This window comes from Desmodus rotundus, chromosome 9 (assembly GCF_022682495.2).
Source record: "Desmodus rotundus isolate HL8 chromosome 9, HLdesRot8A.1, whole genome shotgun sequence".
NCBI lineage: Eukaryota > Metazoa > Chordata > Mammalia > Chiroptera > Phyllostomidae > Desmodus > Desmodus rotundus.
The window spans coordinates 105,480,379-105,502,211 of NC_071395.1; the positions used below are offsets into that span (position 1 = coordinate 105,480,379).

The following is a 21,833-nucleotide window of genomic DNA, read 5'->3' on the forward strand; positions in this document are numbered from 1 at the left end:
CCCATCTGTGCGACAGAGGCCTTTCTCACGGAGCCTCCCAAGGGTCCGCCAATGAGTGCACCTGAAGGCATCAGCTGGGGCAGCTTTGTTAAGATCGGTGCCCACGCCCAGGCAGAGGGTGTTGGAGATACTCTGTTTCAGCCTCTCATCACTGAAAAACTCATGAGCACACGCCCCAGCTCCGGAGGTTTTAGTCACCCAGGCCCGGACTACATCTGGGTGTCAGGGTCCTTCCTGAACTCAGCCTGAAACGTGACAGATGAATCAACTTACAAAAAAGATTTTTCAAAGAAAATACTCAAAGTTGGTGAGCATGTTTTGAAATAGGCACTCCCATTCCCCGCTAGCAAAACGTGTATGTTGATACAACTTCTTGTTAAATCAGTTTGGCAACACTAATCAAGAACCTTAAAACATCCACCCTTTTCTCACCTAGTCATCACACTTCTGGGAATCTAGCCTGAAGATACCATGCAAAATGCGTGCAAAGGCTTTCTGCGGGAAGATGTTCATTGCTGCATTGTTTTAAACGTCGGCAAGAAATGTACAGTCGGCACTGACAATGTGCCGTGGTCTCTCCCCTCCTCCTCAGTTCCACTTTCCGTGGTTTCAGTTACCCACGGTCAGCCATGGTCCGAAAATGTTAGACGGAAAGTGTCAGGAGTGAGTAACTCAGGCGTTTTAAACTGTGTGCTGCTCTGAGCACACGGCGTGATAGAGTCCCCTGCCGCCCCACTCTGTCCCACCTGCACATGACCCATTCTTCTCCCAGCCTGTCCGCACGGGATGCACCGCCCGCTTCTCTGTGGCTACACTGACAGCCGTGGCATCTCAGTGCTCCTGTCCGAGTCACCCTTACTTTACTGAACAATGGTCCCGATGCACAAAGCAAGGATACTGGCAATTCACATACGCCAAAGAGAGGCGGTGAGCTTCACCATAGGGCGCAGGTATAGGAAAATACATAGTATATATAGGGTTTGGGGCCGCCCGTGGCTTCAGGTATACACTGGTGGTCTGAGAACGTATCCCCCGCAGGTACGGAGGGACCACTGTACAGCACTTTTAATAACACATGGAAGTGCTTCTTTTATAATATTAATAAAAACTGAGTGCAAAACTGTGTAGACAGTCTGTGTGACTGTAGTTATATTTTATATACAAATAGGAGAATTATTAAAGCCATGATTGATAGGCTGAGAGAGACAAGAGAAAATATTGCATCTTGACAAAAGAACGAGAGACTATTAATAAAGTAGGCAGAGCTATAAGGTATTAAAATATATATCCGTTCAGGCTGGTGTGGCTTAGCGGGTTGGGTGTCGTCCTGCAGGCTGAAAGGTCGCCAGGTCGATTTTCAGTCAGGGCACATGTCTGGGTGGTGGGCCAGGTCCCCGGCTGGGGGCGTGCAAGAGGCAAATGATGGATGTTTCTCTCTCGCATCAATGTTTCTCTTCCTCTCTTTCTCCCTCCCTTCCCCTCTGTCTAAAAATAAACAAATAAAATATTTTTAAAATATATATGTCAAAATTTTTAAAACTCTAAATAATAAAATTAGATGGCAAAATTTTGGAAAAATCTCAGAAAGCCAAAAAAAAAAAAAGAGAGAGAGAGTTAGATGGAAAGTAGAATGAGCTACATAGCAAAAGAGGAGTTTCAGAAAGAGAAAAAATTGAGGGGAAATACAAAACATCAAGTAAATATTCAAGAAAATTTCCCAGAACTGAAGAGCATGGGTTTCCACATTGAAAGACTCTGCTAAGAGCCCAGTCCAACAAGTGAAGACGCAGCCACATCAAGGCAGAACATGTGACATTTCAGCCTGCTAGAGAGAAAGAGAGGAACCCAAAAGTTCTGGGGGAAGGGGTGGGAATAGGATAGTACAAAGAATCTATAATCAAATTAGCATTAGACTTAATAGCAACACTATTGAGGTGCCAGGAAACAATGTAACAATACTTTCCAGATGCTGAGCAAAAATTATTTTCAGACTAGAATTTCATACCCAGGCAAACTGTCTGTCAAGAATGAGGGTAGTGGGCTTCCAGCCAAGATGGAGGCATAGGTAGACACACTGTGCCTCCTCAAACAACAAAAGAAGGACAACAACAAATTTAAAAACAAAAAACAACCAGAACTACCACAAAATTGAACTGTATGGAAATCTAACAACCAAGGAGTTAAAGAAGAAAAATTCATCCAGACCGGTAGGAGGGACAGAGATGGGCAGCCAGGCGGAGAGGACTCTCGGCAAGGTGGTGGCTGGTGGACCAGGCAGTCCTACATTTGCGTGCAGATGAACTGGGAGAACAACTGGGGAGCGAGACAGATTGTGCAACCCAGAGCTACAGTGCAGGGAAATAAAGCCTCAAAACCTCTGATTGAAAACACCTGTGGGGGTTGCAGTGGCAGGAGAAACTCCCAACCTCACAGAAGAGTTCATCAGAGAGACCCACAGGGTCCTAGAACGTACAAAAACCCACCCACTAGGGAATCAGCTCCAGAAGGGCCCGATTTGCTTGTTCATAGGGGAGGAAGTGACTGAAAGCCAGCAGAGAACTGAGCAAGAAGCACTGTTCCCTCTTGGACCCTTCCCACACATACAGTACCACAACGCAGCGATGTGGGTTACCCTGCCCCCTGAACACCTAAGGCTCCACCCCTTACTAGGTAACAGGCATGCTAAGACAAAAAAATATATATGACTCAAATGAAAGAACAGATCAAAGCTCCAGAAAAAATACAACTAAGCGACGAAGAGATAGCCAACCTATCAGATGCACAGTTCAAAACACTGGTAATCAGGATGCTCACAGAACTGGCTGATTATGGTCGCAAAATAGAGGAAAACATGAAGGCTATTAAAAGTGAAATAAAGGAAAACGTACAGGGAACCAACAGTGAAGGGAAGGAAAATGGGACTCAAATCAATAGTTTGGACCAGAAGGAAGAAATAAACAGTCAACCAGAGCAGAATGAAGAAACAAGAATTCAGAAAAATGAGGAGAGGCTTAGGAACCTCCAGGACAACCTTAAATGTTCCAACATCCAAATCATAGCGGTGCAAGAAGGAAAAGAGGAAGAGCAAGAAATTGAAAACTTATTTGAAAAAATAATGAAGAACTTCCCCAATCTAGCAAAGGAAATAGACTGCCAGGAAGTCCAGGAAACTCAGAGAGTCCCAAAGAAGCTGGACCCAAGGAAGCACACAGCAAAGCACATCATAATTACATTACCCAAGATTAAAGATAAGGAGAGAAATCCTAAAAGCAGCAAGAGAAAAGGAGACAGTTACTTACAAAGGAGTTCCCATAAGACTGTCAGCTGATTTCTCAAAAGAAACCTTGCAGGCAAGAAGGGGCTGGAAAGAAGTATTCAAAGTCATGAAAGGCAAGGACCTAATCCCAAGATTACTCACTCTATCCAGCAAAGCTATCATTTAGAATGGAAGGGCAGATAAAGTGCTTCCCAGATCAGCTCAAGTTAAAGGAGTTCATCATCACCTAGTCCTTTTATATGAGATGTTGAAGGGATTTATCTAAGAAAAAGAAGATCAAAAATATGAACAGTGAAATGACAACAAACTCACAACTATCAACAACCGAACCGAAAAACAAAAACAAACAACTAGAACAGGAACAGAATCACAGAAATGGAGATCACATGGAGGATTATCAGTGGGGAAGGGGAGTGAGGAATGGGGGCAAAGGTACAGGGAATAAGTAGCATAAATGGTAGGTAGAAAATAGACAGGGGGAGGGTAAGAATAGCATGGGAAATGTAGAAGCCAAAGAACTTACATGCACGACTTATGGGCATGACGTAAAGGGGTGAGAGAATATGGGCGGGAAGGGGTCTGCAGGGCAAAGTGGAATAAAGGGGGGAAATGGGATGACTGTAATAGCATAATCAATAAAATATATTTTTCAAAAAAGAATGAGGGTAGTCAGGGTAGACTAACCATATTTTCAGACATAAAAGGTCCATGAATCCTTTCTCAGAAAATACTAGAGAATGTGCTTCACTAAAACGAAGGGGGGGAAATGAAAAGGAAGACATGGGATCCAGGAAACAAGGGCTGCAGCACAGAAAGAAGGGATAGCCGAGATGGCGGTGAAGGGAGACAGAGGCCTGAAAAGATGGAATTGATGGAATAGGCCATGTTCACCATATGAAGAGATTTACACTTCCAGCAGGGAATGAGGGAATAAGTTAGCAATAGACACGTCAGAAGCCTAAACAAATTGAAAAAGAGATACTTATTCCCAAGGAATTTAACATAATATAAAATATGGTTTGACTCTGAATAATATTCAATAACCATAATAATGTAAACATTAAACATTTATCTAATGAAAACATGACTATGTTGAGAGGATGGGAAGAAGGGAAGTAAGGAAGAAGTGGGACAGGGCAAGGTTGCATAAGAGAGCTAAGGAAGGCCCCATCCTTCAGAGCAGGAAGGCAAGCACTAAAACATCAAGAAATAGTAGTTAAGCCTGTTGTTAGAAATAAGGAGGCAAAGGCCAAAAGTAGCAGCTAAGAAACGGGGAGATGGGAATGGAGGTGTGTGGCACACACTGGGATGGCTCTTTTATAAAAGGTTTTATTATGTTATATATACATAACTTTGATTTTTTTATTAAAAATGTCAAAATATGGACGTGAGAGGTGTGACACATTGCAAGTAGTGAGGCGTGGTGGAGTCACGCGTGCCGAGCAGGGAAGGCCGGGAAGGAAGCAAAGCAGGTGGAGCGGGAAGGGCCAAGCATCGGAGGGGAAATGGAACATCACAAGTGGTTAAGCAAAGGAGTCCTGGTCACCTCCTTGTTCTTGATCTTGACCACATTCCTGTCGGAAGGGTCACAGGGCAGAAATGGGAGTGGGACAGATGGACAGTGAGCAGCCCTGGTGAGTGGCTGCGGCCAGTTCTAGGGAGAGAGGAAGCAGCCTGAATGCGGCCGGGAGATGGGGCATGAAGAGGACGGCATGGCTGATAGGCATTTCCTAGGGGACTGGCTGGTCGGCATGAAATTTACAGGCTGAGGGAAATGGGGAAAAAGAAGGAGTTACAGGGGTGGTGAGGAGCAGCAAGTCGGGAGAAGAAAGGTTCTAACCGTGGACACCATCCCGAGGCAGAAGGCTCACCCTTCCACCATCCAACACAAAAATCATTGTGTGCAAATGTGAGGAGCCAAGGGGTAGAGCTAAGAGCTCAAGCTCTGGAGTCTGTGGATTAAAATAGCTAATGAGACAGGGAGGCAGGAAAAAAGGCACAGGCTTTGTAGCCAGACAGCCCCGGGCGTGAACCGCGATTGTGCCACGTACTCTGCATGACTTCATGCATGTTACTTAACCTCTCTGAGTCCCTGGGTCGTCTCCATTCCAAAAGGGCCTGACCACACCCGGGTCACAGAGTTGCTAGGAGGGTCTAAGGAAAGAACCTCTGTAAAATGCCTCTCGTGATGTCTGTCCACGTGCATGAGCTCCTTCCCTCCTGTATCTCACCCCCCACTTCCCGGTGGCGTGGAGGTCTTCCAGGAAGACCCTACACACTCTGCTGAGCTTTGGTCTTTCCGGCAACCCTTGGGCTGTGAGGCCCCAAAAGGTTCCTGGGAGGTAGCTTCAACTCCCCTCCCATCATTTCAAGAACAGAGACCAGACAGGTTTGCATCAACCAGAAAGTCAGCTTTATTAGCCCACCACCAGCGGGGAGGGAGGGGAGATAGCTGGGATTTGCACTGGGAGGAGAGGAGCCTGACCCAGGCCTTTTGGGGCTGAGGCTGCTGGGTGGGCAGGAGGCTCTGGCAGAGGCAGCTCAGTGCTTGGAGTTCTGGCCCTGGCTGAAGCCCGAGGAGCCCTACTCCTTGAGGATGGGCCGGGTCTGGCGGCCGGTGGAGGAGGAGGAGACTGTGGGAGAGAAGAGAAGAGGTGAGAAAGGCTCTGGGAGCTCAGCTGGGCCCACACAGGGAGAAGGGAACCCTCAGAAGCCTTACCATCTCGGGAAGAATAGGATTGGCTGGACGTGAGCTGAGAAGAGGAGAGACTGTGGGGGAGAAAAGGCAGAGCCGTTAGAGGTGCTGGGAGCAGCAGGGGGCTGAAGGGTCTACAGGGTAGAACTGGGGGGGCAGGGGACAGGTACTCACTAGGTGTCCTCGCCCTCCAGCAGGCGGCGGTAGGTGGCGATCTCCTGCTCCAGCCGTGTCTTCACGTCCAGCAGGATCTGGTACTCTTGGCTCTGCTGCTCCATCTCACAGCGCAGCTGAGCCAGCTGCTCCTCCACGCTGCCGATCAGCCCCTGGATCTGGGCCAGCTGCATGCAGTAGCGGCCTTTGGTCTCCTCCAGGCTGCCCTCCAGGGATGCTTTCTGTCAGTGGGAGACAGAGACAAAGTCATCGGAGGTGGTCACTGCTGTTTCTCCAGGTCTCTGGGCATGTTTTCTGTGAGGTGCACGGATTTTGATCCCAGCTCAGCTACTGATGGCCAGACAACAGTCAGAAAACTCATTCCACCATTCTGGGCCTTAATTTCTCCATCTATAAACTGGGTACAATGATCCCTCCAGGCCCACTCTTGGGGAAAGAGATGTGGAACTGTGTGGTGGCAGTGCTGAGGGGCTGGTGGCCATTACTGGTGACTTGGGGGCTGGGGCTGTGCCAGGTTGTCCTCACCATGCTGAGCTGGGACTGCAGTTCGATCTCCAGGCCCTGGAGTACCCTCCGGAGCTCGGTCACCTCACTGCGGCTGCTCTGCACCAGTTCGCTGTTAGAGGCCACTTCCTTGTTCAGCTCCTCGGTCTGGCGTGGGAACAAAAGGGCAGAAGGTGTGAGGCACTCCAGATGCATCCCATGCTGGGAAGTCCTGCGGGCGGGCCGAGGACCAGGCTTCACCTTGCTCAGGAACCAGGCCTCGGCGTCTCTGCGGTTCTTCTCCGCCATCTGCTCGTACTGGTCACGCATCTCGTTCAGGATGCGGCTCAGGTCCACGCCAGGGGCAGCATCCATCTCCACATTGACATCCCCACCAGTCTGTCCCCGCAGGGCAAGCATCTCCTAGGGAGGGAGGGCAAGAGGCAGTCGGATCAAGAGGCACTGAGCCCTTTCCCTACCCCAGGTGCACCTGCAGCCGCATTGAACCAGCCTCCCTCGCACAATGCCTCACCTCCTCGTGGTTCTTCCTCAGATAGGCCAGCTCCTCCTTCAGGCTCTCGATCTGCATCTCCAGGTCAGCTCTGGCCAGGGTCAGCTCGTCCAGCACCCTGCGCAGGCCGTTGATGTCGGCCTCCACGCTCTGGCGCAGGGCCAGCTCATGCTCGTACCTGGCAGCACAGAGGTCAGGGTATCAGGTTCCATCCATGAGGCTTCTGAGGCTCAAGGCCTTCTGGTCCTCCGGGGTAAACAGCCCCACTGCTCACTCCCTGCCCTCTGCCCTCTGCCCTCAGCCCCGCCACAGGGATGCTCACTTGGTCCTGAAGTCATCAGCCGCCAGCCTGGCATTGTCGATCTGCAGAATGGGCTGAGCATTCTCAATGGTGGCAGCAATGATCTGCAGAGGGGGTGAAAGACAGCAGGCCGGGTGAGCCACAGTCCTGCTGCTCAGGGGCGAAGGGCACAGATGGGGCAAAGGAGCTTCCCTGAACTTGCAGGCTGCCTGTCTTTCAGGTCAGGCCCTGTGCTCCCCCAGCCAGCCTGCTGGGTGCCTTCCACACCCAGCTTAGGGTGTGTAGGGGATGCACCCCACCTCCCCCACTTCCCCATCCTGGGTGCAAGGCTAAGAGAGGCTGAAGGGGAGTTGCACAGAAGGCTGCAGGGAATGAAAGAGCCAGGGTTCCAGGCCAGCTCAGACACTTAGATGCAGAAAAAGAGCCCTCTGCCACCAATTCTCTGAGTGGACCTTGGCCACTCCACGAAGGCCAGCCTCAGCCTTCCTGTTTGTAAAACGGGCACACTGGCAAGTGGTTTTCTAAGGACGACCGTAGCCATGACCTCTCTCAATGCTCCACCCACCAGGCCACCCACCTGGCCCACCCACCTTGTTTCTCAGGTCCTCGATGGTCTTGAAGTAGGGGCTGTAGTCCTTGACCTCACTGGGCCGCTGCTTCTGGTACCAGTCACGGATCTTCACCTCCAGGTCAGCGTTGGCCTCCTCCAGGGCGCGCACCTTGTCCAGGTAGGAGGCCAGGCGGTCGTTGAGGTTCTGCATGGTGATCTTCTCATTGCCAGAGAGGAGGCCACCATCGCCACCACCGAAGCCAGCACCGAAGCCACCGCCATATCCTCCACCAAAACAGCTTCCCAGAGCCCCACCGAAGCTGCTACTGCTGCTGAAGCCACCGCCATAGCCACCTCCCAGCCCGCAGGCCCCCCCAGAAGAGTAGCGAGAGGTGGAGACCGACATGCCCCCGAAGGTGCCAGGGGCCCTGCAGGACCCTCCGGCCAGGACAGAGGACATGCGGCTGGAGCCAAGGCCACAGGAGCCCTTCATGGAGCCGGAGGTGAACTGGCGGCTGCAGGTGGTCATGGTGCCGAGGAGGGAGGTGAGTGAGCGAGTGAGTCGGCAGAGAGAAGAGAAAGGTGCTCAGGGAATCTGAGAAGATGCTGGGGCTGCCTCAACCCCAGGCACCTTTATATGCACCTGGGGAAGGTGGGGCCACCCCAACTGCTGACTCGGGGTTCCCTCTGCATTTCATCACTCCAGGTCCCGTCCAACTCCCTGCTCCGCTTACTCAGCCCGGGGTCCATTCACCACTGCACTGCTCAGAGTTCCCGCCCAGCTTCGAGGGGTGTGGGGCCGAGAGCGAACTCACAAAAGCAAGTTGTTCGTGACTCAGGCTAGGCGGTGGGAATCAGCTCCTGTTCCTGGAGCCCGAGGGGACAGCAGGGCCTTGGCACAGGCGGCTCTGTGGCGACTGAGTCCCCAGGCAGTGAGTCAGCCCACGGAAGGACTCCCTGCCCCACGGTGACAGCCTCGGCGATGCCATCCCAGGGCCGACTCAGCATACAGCCAGGGGGATCCCTCATGCCCAGCTCTTGACAGGAGGTTCTGGTTCATGGCCTCCCTCTGCTTTGCCCACCGTGGGACCGGAGGCCCCTCACCTACCCTCTCTGGGCCTGTGTCCCCTCAGCAAAATGACCAGGCTGGGCGGGGGGATGTTGCAGTCCTTTCTAGTTCTAAAAGTTCTGTGACTCTCTTTCCCTTCCTGAACCCAGTGTGTTTTGGAGGCAGCCTTTGAGCCCCCAGGACCTCCGGAAGGGGTATGGACATGGACCAGCATGCACTGTGGAGCTGGACAGGTGGCGGTTTGACCCGCAGCTCGGCCCCTTGCAAGCTGCACAGCACAGGCAGCCCTGTAGCCCCTGTGGGCCTCAGGGTTTTATCTGCAAAAGGGAGGACACACCACCGGCCACATGCAGAGAATTGTACATGAATAACCCCTCTGGCCTCTCCCGATAGCCCACGCTGACCCTCCCCTGCCCCTTCAGCACCCCCATTTTTTCCTTCTGCCACCGCTGCCTCCCACCTCCCTCCCCGAGCCCACTTCTACACTCTGGCACCTCCCTCCCACACCCCTGCCCTCCTGTCTGTGCTCCCTCACCCCCACCCTTAGAGCAGCACCCCCAATGCACTGCTCCCCCTAATCACTGGCACCCATGATAAGCTGTGATGGGAGGGAGTCCCTGTCCTGCCACTGGTGCCACAAGTGACCCCGGAACCCCACCATGGGCTTTTGAGTCCCCACCCTGTGTCCAGGGCTCACTCACTCAATAGAGGGAGGGGGGAGGTGGCTGTCTAGTCACCTGCCATGCAGGGAGTGGAGAGTGCCTACGTGTGCCATGTGGTCCTGTGAGGGGCTTGTCCCTGCCACAGCGCTCAGACAGGGAGCTGGAAGGGTAAGTGGCTTCCTGAGGCTCCCGTCAAGGGGGAGCAGGTGTTTGAACCCGTCTGTCTGTTTGTGTAGCGCGAGCCGTCACCATCCTGGACCACTCTCTCTCTGTGTCCCCAGCATATACTATCATCCTGAATTCATCCTGTGAAATAGAGGGAAAACCAGAGAGTGGGGTGATCCCTTGAAGTCATTGGTCCGGGACTAGGACCCAGAGCTCAGGTCTTACAGGCAGGGACCAGTGTGTCCATTCTCAACTACCTGCCCGCACTGCCTGGGGGGAGCTCTGCCCACAGTGGGCGTGACCTTGGCCCAAGGGCTGGGAAGGCCTGGACCCAAAATTAGAGACCCCTTCAGGGTGGTCTGAGGGGTGACCTCCAGAGCGAGCCACTGTCCTTACTCCAAAGTGCCTCTCTGTCAAGACAGGAGGAGCAGAGAGGGCTTGCCCCAGCCTGAGCTCTGCTGGGCGATACCCCCTTTAAATCCTCTGCCTCACCATAACCGGCTTTGTCACTGCCACCGAGTCCTGTCAGGCACTCGGCTTGTGGGTGCAGGCCCCAGAGGTATCGGCAGGGCCGGTGCCCAGCACACACCTTCAGGGCTAGGCCTGGGGGGTGCTCCCCTCCCCACACACCCCAAATGGGCAAAGGGGCCCTAAAAATTTGGACAAAAATCCTACCGTCCCAAGTGTCAGGATGGGCCTGGGGTTCAGGTCCGACTACAGACTCCATTCCCAGAACTGGGAATGGCCTTTGAGGTCCCTAAAGGCCACCAAGCTCCAACCTAAGAGAGTGAAAGTCTTGTCCCAGTTTACACAGCATGGACTCAGAGGGACAGAGGCTCAAACCCAGCCTCTGGGGGCTTTCCTTCTCTGTCCCTGCACACCCTCCACCTCCTTTCTAATTGGGCCGATGCCCCTCCCCCATTCTTGGAGGCTGGGCAGCTGGGGGGAGAGGGGGAGGTGGGGGGGGGGAGATGGTAGTGGGGAGGTGTTGCACAGGCTCAGCCCAGGTGCAGGGAGCCACTTGGGCTGAGAAGCTGCAGGAAGGAAGCTGCTGACCCACAAGCAAACCATTCAGTCAACACCGCAGACCAAGCACCCGGCATATGCCCAGCACTGGGGCATAGCGGGTGGGGGAGGTGTGACAGGGTCTCTAGCCTTGGAACTTATCATTTGACCTGAAGAGAAAACAGACAGGAATGCAGCACCCAGTGCAGAAAACGTGTGGGTGCTCTAGCCTCAGGACGCAGCTGGGCGAGGCTACCAGCAGTAAAGGGGGGCTGCCTCCAAGCCCCTCTTTAGAATGTGGCTGAACCAGGGGTTGCTCCGGCTGGGCCTCTGAAGATCTGAATTGGCAAAGAAGGTCAGAGGAGTCTTTCCTCCATTACACCTGCCCCAAGGTCGCCAGGCCTGTGGGCATAGAGCACCTACTTCCACCCAGCTGGCGCCTCTCCAGGCAGTGGGTTCACCTCGTCCCTCCCTCCTTGGGCCGTCCCATCTCAGGTGTGAGGTCATTTCATCCGAGAGCTGGCCAGGAAATATTATTGGCCAATACCACGCCTCAGCTTGCCACAATTCCCAAACCTGACTGATCACCAGCCCCCTTCCAGACCACCGGGCCCTGCTGACCCACGGCATCGGCTTCACGGGATAAAGCTGATCCTGGAGACAGTTTTCTCTCTGGTAACCAGTCAGGCCTAGTGGAGGGAGGGCAGGAGAAGGGGTCCCGGGGAGACGGAGGGGAGAGAGAAGGTAGCTGCAGAGTCCAGTGGCAGCCAAAACCACAGGCTCCGAGGCAGGGTGAAGAGAGAAGAGGCTGGAGGAGTCGGGACAGAGCCGCCTGCAGTTGGGAGAACCTGGACCAGGTATTAGACCAGCCGTTTGGCCTCTTGGAGCCTCAGTTTCCTTCTCTGGGAAATGGAAGGATCAGCACTACTCCACAGGTGTGTTAGAGGCAAAATAAATAAAGCACCTGGCACAGACGGATGGTCGAATTGCATTTATTCACAGATATTTATAAAGCACCTACAATGTGCACTCAGACGAAAAATTAAAAAGGAGGAGAAGCTCTGGGGGCTTACCGTCTGATGGGGGAAGAGCGGGCAGAAGCAATCCCAGCACAGGGCACTCAGGCTGTGCTGGGGGAGGCGCCTGCAGGGGGTGGGGCGGGCTCTCTGGGAGTGGACAATGTCTGATCCAGGCTCTGGCCCCTTGACTAGTCCCAGGATCTGGGCGAGTCTGAACACCAAAGCTCCCACGTATTTGACGCCCCCCTTCTGAGGGCAGGGGACTGTTACAGGGACTGTTTCTCCCTCTCCATGGTCTGCACAGCTAAGAGACCCTCAGGGAAGCCTATGGCTGGGTCAAGCTCAGTTACAGCCTCAGCCCTGTGCCAGGTGGCAGAACTGTCCTGGCTCCGGTCCCTCTGTTCTCCTCAGCCACCCGCAGCACGGGCTGGCACAGGAGACCCACACTGCCTGAGGGCTGAGGGAGTGTTGCCAGCCCGTCCCTAGGCTGGGGTCCTTCGTGTCCCTGCAGGCCAGGGCCTGTGTCTCTTGATCCCTGGGGCCCCTTGAGACCTAGGCACAGGGCAATGCAGCACCATGGACAGTGTAACTGCCAGGCGTCTCCCAGCAGGAAGCGCTGCCAGGTCACTGCCAGGGTGTGGGAGTGGTGGAGGAAGGGTCACTGGGGGCTGGCCACCACTGGCCTGGGCCTGAGCCTGGGAATCAGGTGCGTGTGTGTCCATCCAATGAGGGGAGGTGAGGCAGCGCCAAGGGCAGTTACCACCTGGTCTCCGATACGGGGCAAAACACTTGGTGCAATGGGTAGGTGGGTGCGTGCAGATGAACCCTGAGACCCTCTGCAGAGTCCCCCAGTCTAGCCACAGAAAATGGCCCCAGAAACCTGGGTCAGCGTGGGGTGCCTGGACAAAGCCACCAAAGTCCCCCATGCCATCTCCAGGGGACCAGAGGCCCCAAACTTATTTACTGTGCCCTACGGCCCCTACCTGCCCAGGCCTGGGTGGAGCCCTTCTGGAAAGGGTGGGGTTTTCCCTCTCTGGGCCCAAGACTATCTCCTGCGAACCCCCAACCTCAACAGAGCAGCCAACGCCTCTCTCAGCTCAGCTCTCAGTACACCTGGCTGCACCTCCATTATGGCCCCCTGAGCCACTCCCTTCGTGGGCAGGGGCTTCTTCCCCAGTAGAGGGACACAGTCCTGGCTGCCTCTGGCCAGCCCCACACTCTGACTTCCTCCCCTCAGCCACTGCACCAGTAGGAGTGGACCCTGGAGTCTGGGGAGAGAGAGCCACTGCCTAAGAGCCTGAGGCTGGGTGGGAGGTGGGACTCCGGGGCCCCCCTTCCCAGCACCCCCGGCTCCGGCCAGCACCCTGCCGCACCCCTGGCATGCCAGGCTCCAGACAGGCCTGAGTCACTGCTCCTCAGAGCCTCAGCGTCCCCCTGCACACAATGGGCTGCCTCTTCCCAGAGACGTCCTGCTTCCCAGAACGGCTGTTCAAATAAATGAGATCACCCTTCCAATGAGCCATGCTCCGCCCAGGGCTGGTTCCGCTGGTTATGGCCAGATGTACTCGGGGGCCTGAGGGGTACAGTGCCACCTGCCTGTCCTCCATCCTTGCCCTGACTGTGGCTCAGGCAGCTGAGAGTCACCAGCGTCTGATGGACCAGGACCCGCATACCCAGCCTGCTGCCTGTTGCCTCCGTAGGCCCGGGCTCCAGCCGCCAACCGGGAATCCCCAGCATGGGGAGAAGCCCGCTGTCCCCACCGTCCTCAGTATCAGGGCCAGATGCACCGTTAGCTGGGATTCACCTCACACCTCTCTTACTGCGGCCTCTGAGATCCAGAGAAGGCCTGGGACCTGCCCAAAGCCCCTCACCCAGCTGCCCACTGCCCCATCTGCTCCCGCCCCGCCCAGGCCCCGCCCTCAGTCTCCAGGCGCCAGGATGCAGCAGGTGTTTGAACGTCCCGGCCTGACTGTGCAGCAGCAGACAGTCCCAGGCTTGTCAGTGAATTGCGGTGGGGGGCACCCCTCCTCTCGGTAACCCCTTCCACCCACTCCTACTGCTTGAAGAAAACTAGGAAAGCAGGCTTGCCCCACCCAGGGTTTCCGGATTTACTCAAAGGCAGACTTCCAGGTCTCAGGCTCCGCCCCAACGGCTCATCACCTGCCATCAGCCGGAAAGGGGCTGGGGACCAGAGGGCCCTGGGCGTGGCTTGGCAGGGCTGCCCCTGCCCCCTGCCCCAGGATGTGTTTCTCCCCTACCCCCACCATCAGGCTGCTGAAACTGAGAGAGGTCAAACCGCCAGAGAAGGTGGTGCTGCTCCCCAGGTACAACCCCCCAGCACCCCCATCCTGAGCAGCAGCTCACCATATGAGGACACATCCCTGAGAGAGGCCCCGCCTTCCTCCCCCAGCTGCCAGGGTCCACAGCCTTCTCTAGGGGCACAGGACTCCAGCTCATATTCTCAGGGGAGGCGGAGGGGGGCCCGGCCTAACCATCCAGCCTGCCTCCCCCACGTTCCCTCCCCCTGGGTTGCTCCCACGAGGATCCAGACTGCTGTCCTCGCCCACCCTTGTCCCCTCTCAGGGGATGGACCTCCAGGAGCAGCTGATTGGATGCATCCTCCCTTGGGACTCTGCTCCCACACTTGAATTCCTGTCGGCCATTTGTGGATGAGAAAATGAGGCTCAGGGAGGGGACGTGACTGCCCATGGCCACAGGCCTACCGATAGCACAGGAAGGGACCACCTAAGACACCATATAAGACCCCACCCGGGGTCTAGCACTGCCTAGACCACCCTCCCCCGGACCACCAGTCCTTGGGAGATGCAACGCCCCCACATGCACACAAGCTCTGCCCAGACCCACTTTCTGCCCTGGTCTGAGACTCCCTAAGTCAACCCCAGTGTGTGTCCACAGACTCCTCCCCCTGCTCCATCCTCCCCCCCCAAAACTTCCGCTTGCGTTCACCCCACCCTTGGAGGGCCCACTTCAGTGGCCACAAGCAGAATGCACTCTACGTTAGAGTCAACAATATTTATTGGTCAGGCAGGGGGTGTAGGAAAGAGCGTGAAAGCCACGGGGGAAGGCTGGGAAGCCAGAGTCTGCAGGGCCGAGGAGGGGCCCTGGGGGGGCTGGCCAGGGGACAGAGTCCTCAGCGGGTGGTCTGGTGGACCTGCTCCCGGGAGGAGATAACCTTGCCGTCCTGGACCTCTTCCACAATGGTGCGCACCTGACGCGTGGTCACAGCTGCAGGAGACACACAGGCAGAGGTGGGTGGGGCCCGGAGACCCTGGCTCTGCCCCCAACCCCTAAGAGGCGCTGGCTCTGGGGACCTAGCAGTGGGGGGTCCACACCCCTGCTGGCTCTTCAGTGTCCCATCCACACTCTTTTCCCTCTTCCTTCACTGCTCCTTCCCTCCCACCGTGTCCCTCTGCTAGCGCATCCTGCCTCCTAGATGGGCGGTGCGACTCTGACCCACGGGTCCTCCTGCAAAGGCGCACCTCACAGACTGGGCGCTCCACACAGTGGGGTCCGTCTCCAGGGCATGGACTGTGCTCCAGCCTCCCCCATAAGACTGGGCTCTGGTCCCCATCACCTCCATTAGACTAGATACCCCAGGGCGAGGGCTTTATGTTCCCCGTCAGACTAAAATCTGGAGGACAAGGACCAAGTCCCCTTCTCCCATCAGACTAAAGCCCACAGCCAGGACACCTGTAGGCTCTCAGAGCAAAGACCACGAGGCCAAGTCCCTATCTCCCCATCAGAGCGGATCTCCAGTGCTAGGACCATGTTTCCCCATCAGACAAGCCAGTGTCTGCCTCATCTGATTCCCCTGAGCACCAACCCTGAGCGCTGATGGGCCCCTGCCCCCAGCCCTGCTAAGAATCAGCCATCATTTCCAGTAGCTCCTGGCTACCTCCCTCAGCAAGGTGCAGAGGGTACCTGCCCTGTGCTGCCCCGCCCTGCGCTGCCCCACCCTCCGCTACCAAGATGCTTACGTTCTTTGGGCTTGTACTGAGTCAGGCTGCAGAGAAAACAGAGAGAGGGCATTAGATGCGTGTCTGAGAACTTCGCCCCACCCCAGGCCCACAGCCCTGGCCCCAGAGCCCCCACGCACTGGGCGTCCTCGCCCTCCAGCAGGCGGCGGTAGGTTGTGATCTCCTGCTCCAGCCGCGTCTTCACATCCAGCAAGATCTTGTACTCCTGGTTCTGCTGCTCCATCTCACAGCGCAGCTGAGCCAGTTGCTCCTCCACACTGCCGATCAGCCCCTGGATCTGGGACAGCTGCACACAGTAGCGGCCCTCCGTCTCTGCCAGGCTGCCCTCTAGGGATGCTTTCTGCAGGAGGGCAGGAGGGACAGGGTCAGAGAGGGTGACGAGTGTCCCCTCCAGGGTCCTGGGCCCATCCTAGGCCAGGCAGCGCCCCTACCATGCTGAGATGGGACTGTAGCTCAATCTCCAAGGCCTGCACGGTGCGCCGCAGCTCGGAGATCTCGCTCTTGCCGCTCTGCAGCAGCTCACTGTTGGTGGCCACCTCACGGTTCAGCTCCTCTGTCTGCAGACAGAACACAGGGTGGTGCGAGAGTAAGCCTGAGACCCCTCCTCCAAGTCAGACAAGCCCCGTGCCCTCCTTACTCTCAGCCCAGGGTCCATTCTGTGCCCAGACAGGCACTTGGAGCTCCCCTGCCCCCATAACACCCCTGACCTTATTCACCTTCCCAACCTCCCCTAGGCCTCTCAGGCCTCCTCCCAAACCTGACGGTGGAGGCAGTGCCTGCTCACCAGCCTCCCACTTTCCGGTGCCCAGACGTCTTGGAATGATAAGCTTTATCTTTAGTTCCTCCAAGTGGAAGGCACAAGAATAAGAAACTTGAGCACCTGCCAGGATAGTAGCCAGGCAGCTGGTGCTGGCTCCTGACTTCTTGAAGGAGAGGTGGAAGCTCCTGGGACTTTATCCTCTGGCAGTATTCCAGAACAGAGCTCCCCGCTCACCCCCAGATCTTAGCTTTAGCCAAACTCCAAGCCTGTTGATGCCCTGGGTGAGGCTGATCACCTGGGGTCCATTTGGCTCACTGAGGACAGGGTGCCCCCAAGATGCCAGGCACTGGGCATGCTGTTGGGACTTGGTCCTCACACCCCACCCCCTGGGAGAGGCCTCTGGCCCACAGCACCCACCTTGCTGAAGAACCAGTCCTCAGCGTCTTTGCGGTTCTTCTCTGCTATCTTCTCATACTGGTCACGCATCTCATTCAGGATGCGGCTCAGGTCCACGCCGGGAGCAGCGTCCATCTCCACGTTGATCTCGCCGCCCACCTGGCCCCGCAGGGCAAGCATCTCCTGGGGAGGACAGCAGTTGCGGTGTGGGCATCCTGGGCTGTCCTGACCTCTTGCTCCCAGCCCTTCCCACACGAGCTCTCCAGACCCCTCCCAAGGACCCCTCCCTGATCTGCCTGTCCTCTGCCCTCTGACCCCCCTAATGACTTTCATCCATGTGCTCTGTATGGGCTCTGCCTCCACCCTCAGACTGGGACTCCCTGAGGGAGGTTCTGTGCCTCTCCCACTAGACTGAGGGCTTTCAAAAGATAAAATCTCATTCTTAGGCCTGTGCCCCCAGAATATCCCATCTAATTTCCAAATGTCTATTGTATGGAGGGCCCAGATTCAAGGGTTTGAGCAGGACAAGGAGGAGACCTCTTCACTTGTCTCCTGTTCTTGTGAGGGGGACCTGGGGGTGGGGGGAGGAAAAGAGGCCCCTGTGGGCTCCTGGGAGGTTCCTCCGATGCAGGGAAGCAGGAGGAGGCTGTCCTGCACCCTGGTTCTGGGCCCTGGGGACCAGGGCCCCACAGGCCCAGCAGCCCTGTACGGCGACCAGGCCTGGAGCACCTGCTCTGCCTGCTTCCCTTGATTTCGGCCCCAGCGCAGCCCTAGAGCCCCACAACCCCTCCACCTTACCTCCTCGTGGTTCTTCCTCAGGTAGGCCAGCTCCTCCTTCAGGTTCTCGATCTGCATCTCCAGGTCAGCTCTGGCCAGGGTCAGCTCGTCCAGCACCCTACGCAGGCCGTTGATGTCGGCCTCCACACTCACACGCAGGGCCTGCTCCGTCTCAAACCTGCAGAGGGAACCGGAGACTTTGGTTTAGACTTGGTCTGGCCAGCTCAGGTTCTGGCCAGCACCCTGCTTTGGCCAGGGCTCTAAGGCTTATGAGAAATCATGATGGGGAAGAGTGGAAGCAAACTCTAGCCCTGGGGCCCTGGGAACAGTTAGGGCAAGGCTCCACCCCCACGTGGCTTCCTACTTCTCTCCTCTCTGCCTCCTGCTTCCCCTTGCTGTCTGACCTCACCTGTCTAAGCCCAGTGACCCTCAGGACTTCCCACAACCTGTACTGAGAGGCGGGTTCCCCCCCCCCCAGCTCCTGGCCTACACCACAAGCAACAGAGGAGACCGAGGGTGGGGAGGGGTGCCACCAGCTCCTCCTCAGCTCACTGGGGAAGGCTCACTTGGTACGGAAGTCGTCAGCAGCCAGACGGGCATTGTCAATCTGCAGCAGGATGCTGGCGTTGTCCACGGTGGCCGTGAGGATCTGGGGAGATGGGAGAACAGTCAGATCACTGGGTAGGGGCAGTTCGGCCCAGGCCAAGGTTCTGATGTGGCTGCCTTTTTTCAGAAAGGCTCCCTCCCTGCACAGCGTCTCCCCTTTGTTGTGCTGTAATTGTTGGCAAAGTCCGGGCCAGCAGGAGTCTGATGCGCTGAAACTTGCCTCCTGCTCCCCTGGGGCCTGCCTCCCCCAGCACAGACCCCCATGCCGGGCTCTGCTCCAAACCAGAGTGGGCAGCCCAGGGGGTCCTCAGGCTAGGGATTCCAGAGAGCCAGAGAATGGGAGGGTGCCGCGGGGGCAGAAGCTGTCCCAGAATCCCAGAAAACAAAGAGCATGTGGACAGCTCCCACATTTTACAGCTGGGGAGATGGTGCCCCTGAGGGTCTCCCCCAAAAGGGAGGCTAAAGGAGTCCTCACTAAAGAGCATTTTCAAATTGGAAGTGATAACCCCTGCTAACCTTGACCCGGGGCACCAGCAGGCAGCCTACCCCGCCCAGGTTTGCTCAGCCCAATCCTTGAGAGAGCAGCAGGAGGATGGGGAAGCCTGAAAAATCCCCAAATAAGGCTCACCAGAGGCGCCCTGAGGTCCCGCCCCCATTCTCCTGTCTCCACCTCCCAGCAGGTGCCATTGGGCTCTCACTCAGCCCCCTTACCCCACCAATGCCCAAAATGCTCCTCTTGCTTCCAGGAGGGAGGTACCCACGTATGTAGCAGCGTGATGAGCCCAGCCCAGCCCTCCACCTGTTTCCCTTCGCTGTATCCTACCACGGTACAAGGTGGCAAGGAGCTCTGTGATGGGGAAGCTGAGTCTGAAAAGAGCTCCATGAGGCTGCTTGTCCCTGGCCCAGCCTGCTGCCCCAGGAAAAGGGCAAATGAGCCACAGGGCCCCCAAGGTGGGACCCCAGAGGCCAAGTGGGGACACACTGTTCTCAACTCCCCGAAGCCCTGTGACAGCCCCCGGGCTGGACTCCACGTTTGGGCAGAGGAGTCATGGCCCCCTCCCCCAAGCAGGCCCCACCTTGTTCTTCAGGTCCTCAATGGTCTGGTAGTAGTGGCTGTAGTCTCGGGCAGGCCCCGGGGCCTGCTTCTGGTACCAGTCTCGGATCTTCACCTCCAGCTCAGTGTTGGCCTGCTCCAGGGCGCGCACCTTGTCCAGGTAGGAAGCCAGGCGGTCGTTGAGGTTCTGCATGGTGGCCTTCTCACCTCCAGCCAGCAGCCCATCAACGCCCCCAAAGCTGCCACCATAGCCACCGCCGGAGCCGAAGCTGTAGCAGCTGGAGTAGCTGCTGCTCCCGAGGCCACTGCCCAGGCCACTGGCAGACCCCAGCCTGCAGGAGCCGGCGCCCAGGCTCCCCGACAGCCGGCAGGAGGTGCGGGATGAGCCGCCCCCCAGGCCGGAAGAGCCCTTGATGGAGCTGGAGGAGGTGAACTGGCGGATGGTGGTGGTCATGGTGGTAGCGGCAGGCGGCGGGCGGGCACAGTGCGAGGGGTTTAGAGAAGCCTCAGGTGCGTGTTGCTGCTGGGGCACACCTGCCTCCTTTATAGGCAGACAAGTGGGCGGGCACAGTAATTGCAACAGGCTTGCTCCTCTGTTTCCATTCCCCTGGGCTTTCATCACCCCTGGAGGCCTGCCAGCTCCCAGGTGGCTGCAGGCCCCCTCCCCTCCCACCAGCGGGGCTTTGCCTCATTTCTCCGAACCCCCATGCTGGGCGTCTGCGTGCACGTGTGCGTGTCTCTGGTCCCAAGCCTGTCACCTGTGATTCAGGCAGGCCCTCCAGCTATGCTTTCCCATGACCTAATACGGAGAAGAGGAGAGGCAGGACGTCACCATCACCAAGCCCTCCCTGGCAGCTGCCATCCCAGCCCTGCCAGCCTGGCCCCTGTGTCAGGTAGGGAGATGGCTGGGGAACCCAGCAGCCCCCCCCAGCCTGGGGCTACTGTCCTTCAACACACACCACGCCCCACGGCCCTGGCCCTGGGCTGGGTGCTGGGGAGATGGCGAGGACTGAGCCCTCATCCCACCTTGGAAACTGGACGGCCACCACCAGGCTCACCACACAACCCAGTAATGCTGTCAGGCCTCAGGCGACCACCCCATTTTATAAGTAAGGAAATGGGGGCTCGAGCAGGATAGTGTCCCCAAACACCTGCAGGACTGAGCTGGCAGGGCCTCGTGCTCATCCCACAGCAGCAGACCCCACCCCCAGGGGGGCTCTGGGCACCCTGGCCCCACTCTGCACAGCTCTCTCACCAGGGAAACCCTCCAGGGCCTACAGTTCCACCTGGCCAGTTTTCTGACCTGCCCCGTCCCTGGGGCTCCCTGCTGGCCCAGCCGAACCTTTCCCCACCTCCCTCTGACAGGTGGGGGTCCTGGGTTTGGGTTCACAAAGAGGAGCTTAGCTATAGGATGGAGAAGTGAAAGCTGGCAGAGAAGCACCAGGGTACAGGGGAAGTGGAAGAACCGAAGGCCATGCCCCCCTCCACCTTCCCTAGCACTCCTGTACCCCAAAGGCCTCAGGGTGAGGTGAGGGGCACAGACCATAGGTCCCAGCCTAAGGACACTACCCAGGAAGGGCATCCTCCCAAGACCCTCCCAGCCATTTCCACCCCCACCCACACACACACAGCCTTCCCCAGACTCCCCCCTGAGATGGACCTGGGAGGGACCCTGAGACACCCTACGGCTCTCCCCTGCCCTGCCCACCACCCCCAGCCCTGCCTGGGTCCCAGGGTCCCTCCCAGAAAGCTCCTGGGTGGAACACAGTCGTGTCTCAGTCTGCCGGTGGCTTCCACTTCCCAGACAGGCCCAGACAGCCCCCGCCAGCAGCGGAGAGATTCCCCAATAGCCTGGCAGCTGCCAAGCCACCAAAGCAAACAGGAAGCCCCCCACGCTGACATGCACAGCAGCCACCCCGCCCCACACACACCCCCGACTTGGGCAGAGCCGGTCTGGTTTCCTGGGCTGGCGGTGCTGCTGCCATCTCCTCTCACTCATCCACGCCCCGGACCCCTCCTTAGGAAAGCCCCCTGCTCAGCCTCTCTCCCCCAGACCTACAGGGGAGAAGGCGGGAGTTTTCTTTGATAGGCATAGTTCCTTGGAAAATCTGAGGGCCCTCCCAGGAACCAGCCAAAGGCAAAGGGGCCCCAGGGGCTGATTCTTAAAAACTTTCCTAGCTTGTTGGGCTGTCCTGTCCCCCACCCCCACCCCCACCCTAGTCCTTCTGCCTCCTTCCCTCTCATCCTCCCAGGAGCCCCAGGCCTGACTAGGGTGGGTAGAACAGGTTGGCAGGTGACAAGTGCCACCCAAATATTTAACAAACTCTCCTC

General features: G+C 57.0%; 2 protein-coding genes across 2 annotated transcripts; both read right to left on the reverse strand.

The window, feature by feature from the left end:
• Positions 1–5,667: 5,667 nt before the first annotated feature.
• LOC112298549 (keratin, type I cytoskeletal 16) lies at positions 5,668–8,602 on the reverse strand. The gene is made up of 8 exons (XM_024553487.4): positions 8,032–8,602; positions 7,463–7,545; positions 7,162–7,318; positions 6,891–7,052; positions 6,672–6,797; positions 6,147–6,367; positions 5,997–6,046; positions 5,668–5,910 (listed from the first exon to the last, which is right to left on the reverse strand). Exons 1-8 carry the CDS (start codon positions 8,518–8,520, stop codon positions 5,861–5,863), a joined length of 1,338 nt encoding a protein of 445 aa, XP_024409255.1. The 5' UTR covers positions 8,521–8,602; the 3' UTR covers positions 5,668–5,860.
• Positions 8,603–14,929: 6,327 nt separating this feature from the next.
• On the reverse strand, positions 14,930–20,229 carry LOC112298548 (keratin, type I cytoskeletal 17). Its single transcript, XM_024553486.4, has 8 exons — positions 19,525–20,229; positions 18,409–18,491; positions 17,864–18,020; positions 17,087–17,248; positions 16,341–16,466; positions 16,029–16,249; positions 15,910–15,935; positions 14,930–15,157 (listed from the first exon to the last, which is right to left on the reverse strand). Exons 1-8 carry the CDS (start codon positions 20,119–20,121, stop codon positions 15,063–15,065), a joined length of 1,467 nt encoding a protein of 488 aa, XP_024409254.3. The 5' UTR covers positions 20,122–20,229; the 3' UTR covers positions 14,930–15,062.
• Positions 20,230–21,833: the final 1,604 nt, after the last annotated feature.

Excerpts from the sequence above, each read along its gene's own strand:
- LOC112298549 (XM_024553487.4), bottom strand. The coding sequence starts at position 8,520 with ATGACCACCTGCAGCCGCCAGTTCACCTCCGGCTCCATGAAGGGCTCC. Across the intron at positions 7,546-8,031 it reads TCGAGGACCTGAGAAACAAG|ATCATTGCTGCCACCATTGA; the intron begins GTGGGTGGGCCA and ends CCCCCTCTGCAG. Across the intron at positions 7,319-7,462 it reads GCTGATGACTTCAGGACCAA|GTACGAGCATGAGCTGGCCC; the intron begins GTGAGCATCCCT and ends CTGTGCTGCCAG.
- LOC112298548 (XM_024553486.4), bottom strand. The coding sequence starts at position 20,121 with ATGAAAGCCCAGGGGAATGGAAACAGAGGAGCAAGCCTGTTGCAATTA. Across the intron at positions 18,492-19,524 it reads TTGAGGACCTGAAGAACAAG|ATCCTCACGGCCACCGTGGA; the intron begins GTGGGGCCTGCT and ends CCATCTCCCCAG. Across the intron at positions 17,249-17,863 it reads TGAGGAAGAACCACGAGGAG|GAGATGCTTGCCCTGCGGGG; the intron begins GTAAGGTGGAGG and ends TGTCCTCCCCAG.